Genomic DNA, 6,630 nt, shown 5'->3' with positions numbered 1-6,630 from the left:
AGCCTTGCTGAGAAACCATGCGCCTTAATGCTGCTCCCATATCCATGCACATAAGCGGTAAGCTTGTGCTGTGTGGACAGATCTCCAGACCAGAAACAGACTCACAGATGATTTCCCTTGTTGATGCTGAGACAGAGATGAAGAGACACTTTGGGAATTCATAAAAGGCTAGCAGCTAATTATGATATTCCATAGCTCTGGGAGTTAGAGATGTGTTGCTTTGGGAAAGGAGGGCAAAGGTATTTGGAGCTTTGTTAGCACAATTTGTAACCATGTTAAAAATGAACCCCAAAAGACTGCCTCAAATAATGCTTCACACTCTTCAGAATCCCTCCCAGGCTGGTGAGGAGGGGGAGCCTTCCCTTCAGTTTGCTTTTCTTTCTTTCCACTCATTCTCCATTATCTGTGCTATGTTAAATGGTGTTACTTCACACAGCTCTCTGCTTTTAGTGGGTTGGGGTGGTACAGGAGAGCAGTCAGAATGGTAACACTGGTTTCGGAGCAATATGCTGCCCTACAAAGTCTGTAGGATTAAATGCATCATTACTGTAAATACATTAGTATACCAGCATTTTGGTTGGGGACCAGACAATTTCAGGACTGTAAATACAGGATGAGTTCAGATAAAATCTTCAGAATTACTCAGTGGTCTGAGTGACTTCAGTTTCTATGAAAAAAGAATTTTGGGTCTAAAAACTGTCCATGTGCCAAACCAAAAAGCTATTACATGTGCATTGCTATCAGGTATATTGTTTATTCTCTTTATTTAGATTTAATATCAAGGGGCAAGAGTGTTATATTTGTAATGATGAGTTTGTCAAAAATGCATTTAGTCATGTGTTTAATAACTCTGAAGCCATGGCTATTAAAAATTATATTTTCTTGCTTGTCAAAGAAGACACAGCAAAAATTTTTAGTACTTTAATCTTATTTTGGCATGTTTCTTAACAACTTTTTTTTTCCTTATGAATTTAACAATATTATTTTTATTTCAGACTAAAAGATTCCAATTTAATGATTGAAGATCAATCCTATAAAATGAGTCCCAAAGCAAAGAGAGCAAAACAGAATTTGGTATCTGAGGACAAAGAGAATGAAGCCATAGACTACTCAGTGCCCATATTCACAGGACGGTATGTTCATTTTGCTTTTGTTTGGTATCTTATTTCTGACATTTTATTAACAAATTAAAAAATAACAAATCCATTAATCTTATTTTTTACACTTGTGGATCTCAAGGTGATTTTTTGCATTTTACATGAGTGATAAAAAGACAAAGATAAGTCAACTGACTGGCAGAAAATCAGACGCTGAGCATCCACAGCCAGGACAAATGAACCTAAGTGTCTGGACTTTGTTTTGAACACGTAGCCAGGTTGACTTTCTATGAAATTTAGATATAATTATCACCCTGCTTACTGGGAACCAGGCAAGCATGTTGTCCACATTATTTACCTTATTCTTTTGGTTTGAAGACTTGTTCTGTAATTCAATGGCTCTTACAAGCATCCAACACAGAAACAATGAAATGTCATGCTAGTGTTTTGTCATGGCACAGGGAAAACCTGGAATGATACCAAATACTTTCTCAAATCATCATAATGATTCATACCGTTCTCACGTGATAGTGGTATTTATTGCATGGTGTCTACTGATGTAATGCATCTTACTGCAGCAGTGTCCTCAGTAAAGCTGAATGTGAACTTTATGTGGAAGCCAGAACCAACATAAGCAAGGAGGCTCTCCTGCCTTTTTTGCGTATGGCATAATGATTTTATTAGGAGTCTCCAGCAATTTGAGCACAGTCACTTGTTCAGACTAATAAATACCAGGGGGTGCCATGGAAAACTGGTTCCTGATTGGAGGCCAAGAGAAAAATTTCTTGCCCACCTGTGGTTGAACAGAAACCTTCCTTCAAACTGTCTTTCTCCTGAAGCAAAGCATTTTTCCTGGGACACCTCCAAGGTGTTTTTGAGAGCCAGTGCTCTTCTGCATACTGCTTAATCAACACCCAATGTCACTTCTGCTTTTTGTCCAAACTTGTGCTTTCCTGTGAAACGGAGTTCCATCTTATCAGTGGGAGATGTTATTGCTTTGGCCTTTTGAGTGTTTGTGAAGCTTTTGTGCTGACACCAGCAGTTTTTGGTTTTATTAATTCCTTCCCAGTATCCTACAGTAATTTTTTTTTTATCACTCCTTCTGCATTTCTGTGTCAGATTCATCGCTTTTTGATCCAACGAACATTCAGAAGCACACACGGTTGCATTTTAAAATAATTTCTTCAGAGTTTCAGCTATATCTTCTGTGACAGAAATACATAAATATGCCTCACACAAATCTTGTGGTGACATATTTTCAAGGCTTTTCAGTATCTTTGCACTTCATCCAGTGTTTCTGCTTATGTGGCAGTAGATTTGCAGTTCACCATCATCTGTCTCCCATGCCCTTAAACACAAATATCCTCCCATTTTTATTGTGTCTAGAGTCTACAAAAGTAAAATTTACAGCATTGGTCAGTAACTGAAAATGTGACTGGTGGCTAGTACTCCTGGATGATGATCTTAGCTTCGTTACAGGCCCTTGTGATATTAACACATCATGTTAACACCTTAACAAATAATCTTCTTTTATTTTCCTTTTTTGTAAAATGAATACAGTAATATTTGACCCATGTGATGATGTGTAACTTCATTTATTTGCGTCTGTGCAATACTTTGGGATCCTACATTAAAAGACACTGTCGGATTCTTACATTATTGTTACTATTCTTCTTCTTCTTACTGTTGGTATTATTCTTACTTTTTTCACATGGCAACTCAGGAAGTTGTGTGTGCTTTTGTGACACTGAAATGACCCAAATAATTTTTAAAAATTAATTAAAAATTTTTAAAAAGGCGTATGAACCAAGGTTTATCCTGGAGAAAAGGCTCAGGGAAGACCTTATCACTCTACAACTACCTGAAAGGAGGTTATAGTGAGGTGGATGTTGGTCTCTTCTCCCATGTAACAAGCAGCAGGACAAAAGGAAATGGACTGAAGTTGTGCCAGGGAAGGCTTAGGTTGGATATTAGGAAAAAATTTTTTACCAGAAGGGTTGTCAGGCATTGGAACAGGCTGCCCAGGGAAGTGGTTGAGTCACCATCCCTGGAGGTATTTGAGAGACATGTGGATGAGGTGCTTATGGACATGGTTTAGTGGTGGACTTGGCAGTGCCAGGTTAATGGTTGGACCTGGTAACCGAAAAGGTCTTTTCCAACCTAATCTATTCCATGATTCTACGATAATTGTTAGGGTACCCAACTCAACATGGCATGAGATGTTTGGGGTACCTCTTTTAGGCTTTTTTTCTGTTGTCATCCTGTTCATGACGGCATGCCAAGATTGCAGAAGTTGCATGCCACATTCCTGTCAGATATTTATTTTTGTTTGAAAGATAACAGCTGAAGCTCATTGAACCATGTGCATGTTCTATGTCACTCCCAAATTCCCCTGTGAAATTGATGTGTTGTTTCCCATGGGCAGATAGCTTTTACAAGAATAGTTATTTATAAAGGTCAGTTCTATGGGTTCATGAGAGCTGCTGCCCGTGCTTCTGGACGACCTTCAGTGCCATGTCACTGTTTCCATTATTTGGTTCTATTTCGGAACTCTCAGGTTCAGCTGTAAAAAATCCCTTGCTCAGATTATTCAGTTCACAACAGTTCTTAAACATCTAACCTAATCATTGAAAAGTAAATTTAAGGCCAGCCAGCCAGTACTCTAGATAATAAAACACAGTTTGATTTAATGCCATAGGTGATAAAAACACTGGATGTGGTTCATGAAACTATTTGCAACCACTAATAAGCCTATGCCAAAGAACTGCAGATGGCAGATACCCTTTAAATAATACTTTATATGTTCCATTTGGGGATTAATCCTGTTATTTCTCTTTGAAAAGTGTTTTCTACTGAAATCCCTGAGACTTGACTGCAGAATCAATTCTTAAATGGTACTGCCTGCTGTTTCTGATGCATTCATCGTATCAGAGAACATGTTTCTCTTTGATCTGGGAAGATTATAACAGGAAGAAACGATTAGAAAATCTAAATATTTAATACTGTTGATCAAAAGCATCTGGGGACCACTACTGCAGATGACTAGGCTGAGTCCTATATTAGTCTGAGGATATTCATCAGCTCACAGAAAATGTCTAATGCCTTGAGGAGCGGGTCCATACTGTGAAATTGCTGAGATCTTAACTACTGTATTTAAAGGGGAAATAATGCCAGCTTGCCTTTGAAAAAAAAAAAAAAAGCCACTGAGTCATTTAAACTGAATGTAGATAGCTAAATCCATATTTTTAAGCTGAGCTTTCAAAATTGTCTTTAGAAATCTCTGCCATATCTCTGCAGCTTCAGATGACATTTGGTGGGGGAAGGAGCTGATGTGCCTAAGTGAAGGAAATCAATCATCCCACTGACACTTTTAAGTATCATCCTGTTAAAGCAGCCTGAAACATAGAAAGTTCAAGGTAGAGTTTGAAAACATGAGGGAGGTCAAGGTTCTATGCTGTTAAGTAAGTTTTTTTAATCTTTTGAACAGTTTTTATACATAATAAAGTTTATAGCACTTTCCACTGCTTGGCTGTCTTGCATCTCACCAAACTGACTTCATAGCCCAAAGATAAGGGGCTGGACATTTAAATATGGGCTTGAATCCAAATTTTATTGAGTGTTGAGATGTGCTATCAAATGCATAATATTAGAAATCTTAAAGAAAACAGAAAAAAAAACCCCGTTCTTCCTAATTTTTTGACTTGTAGCAGTATTAAGTGTTTTATGATAAAATAGCGAGGCTGTGTTTGAGTGCATTCTGGAAATAAACAGAGGCTGCTCTCTCTATAGTGCTTGCACAATGGCACTTAATGAGAACTTAAACAGAACTTCTCTTCATTGTGCCATCTGATGTTAAGCTAAAATAACTAAACTCAGCAGCAGGATATTGATGCTTCTCCTTAAGTCAAGGAACTCTCATTGTATATGAACTATTTCAGCAGCTATAATGTCCCGACGGTGCCAAAAAGTATGGCTGCAATGGTACTTCTGTATGTGCATATGGTAACAGGGCTGGACCTGTTGAGAGTAACCAGTTGAGAGTAACGTTCTTTGCATTTCATCTCTGTAGAAAACCTGAGAAGGGTGCTTCAAGAAAATCCTTAATCATTTTGAAAACATTTGGAAGAACAGTCACACTACAGACATTACAGGATTGAATTTTCTGTGAATAAAGAGAACATTTTGTGATATACATTTATGTTTTTGTTCATATAAATCCTAAATGAAGACACTTATTCAGCTGCAGTTATCTCCCGCCCCTTTTGTAGTGTTATTATGAATGCTCCAGCTGTACGTAAGTAACTGAAGCTCAGTGGGTATGCCTTACACTAATCTTTATAGCGATGGAGATATAAAACCACAGCAGGATAATGGTTAAACTGAAAATGTGGATGTCATGGTTACACAGAGAAGCACTGAAAATGGCCGTGACTTTAGACATTGAAATACTCAGACATTCTGCAGTACCCTTCCCTGTTTCTGCTTTGAATAAGTACAAGTCTGCAATAGCAGAAATATGCTAAGAAAGTGTTGGCCACTGTACCTGGCTAACTTGATAGAGAGTATAAATGGAACATGTTTTCAGCATTTCCTAATGGTATTCTGCTTTTTAAAAATTCTTTCAGAGAAGTGAGTGTCAGTGGGATCACAGACACGGAAGAAGAAAGAATCAAAGAAAGTGCTGCATACGTTGCCAAGAGGAATCTTTTCGCCACAGGTGAAGGAGTTAGGGTCAGCAAAGTGGCCAAGAAAACTTCCGAAGAGGAACATCATGAAAAAAAATCAAGGAAAGTAGCAATCCGGGAGTCTGCTGAACGTGTCGCTCTGAAGAAAACGGTAAAGGAGTAGAAATGAACACCTAGGGTGTAAACAGCGTGGGCCTTTTTTGTTTGGTGTTTGTAACATGCCTAGCACAGCTGCACCCTGATTTAAACCACGGGCAATCACAATTATGGTAGTAAAATAACAAACTATTTTCAATGGAAGCCTTTTTGATGACTTAAAGTCATGTTATCTTGGTGTCAGGTCAATAAGAATAGAGGTTCAATGCCTGAGGAAGGCACCAGGGACTCTTGAGCTGGGAGAGAGGAAGGGAGCATGGGGCCAGGGAATGCTCTCTGGTCATGTCCATACTTAATTAAATGGCACAGCACCCTTCACCTGAAAGATGAGGCAGTTACTGGCAGAGAAGAAAGGTGCCAATATATGTAACTTGCCAGTAAGGAGGTGATGGGGTAATTTTTTAATTTTGATAACTTGGGAACAAGATTGTCCGAAGTGTTTACCCCGGAGTTTTAATCACAAGGTGTAAATTAGGGAGGAAATTACCAAAGACATCTGGAACTGTATCTCTAGTTGTGGGTAGCTTTGATATTATTGTGAAACTTCTTAAAAATAATGTTCAGAGGATAGTTGCAAATATGTTATAAGACTGGCAAAATATATCAAGTGCAAATATGTTTCATTTAGCAAATTTATTAATGTTCTGAGCAGGAGAATTGATGATATGCTTATAAAATATGCTCATGACATG

The 6,630-nt window shown here is 38.1% G+C and overlaps 1 protein-coding gene across 1 annotated transcript in view; it reads left to right on the top strand.

Annotated features, from left to right (window-relative positions):
- Window positions 1-995: 995 nt before the first annotated feature.
- MYOM1 (myomesin 1) overlaps window positions 996-6,630 on the top strand; it is a gene marked incomplete at its 5' end in the record, with an annotated part of 31,908 nt that continues 26,273 nt past the window's right edge. The window contains 2 exons of the mRNA XM_010161201.1: window positions 996-1,133; window positions 5,723-5,933. Of these exons, the coding sequence (XP_010159503.1) occupies window positions 996-1,133; window positions 5,723-5,933 (349 nt within the window). The remainder of the gene's footprint in view (window positions 1,134-5,722; window positions 5,934-6,630) is intronic.

This window comes from Eurypyga helias, unplaced genomic scaffold, assembly GCF_000690775.1.
Source record: "Eurypyga helias isolate BGI_N326 unplaced genomic scaffold, ASM69077v1 scaffold19351, whole genome shotgun sequence".
NCBI lineage: Eukaryota > Metazoa > Chordata > Aves > Eurypygiformes > Eurypygidae > Eurypyga > Eurypyga helias.
The sequence above is the reverse complement of the archived record's forward strand: the minus strand, read 5'-3'. Positions and strand labels throughout refer to the sequence as shown.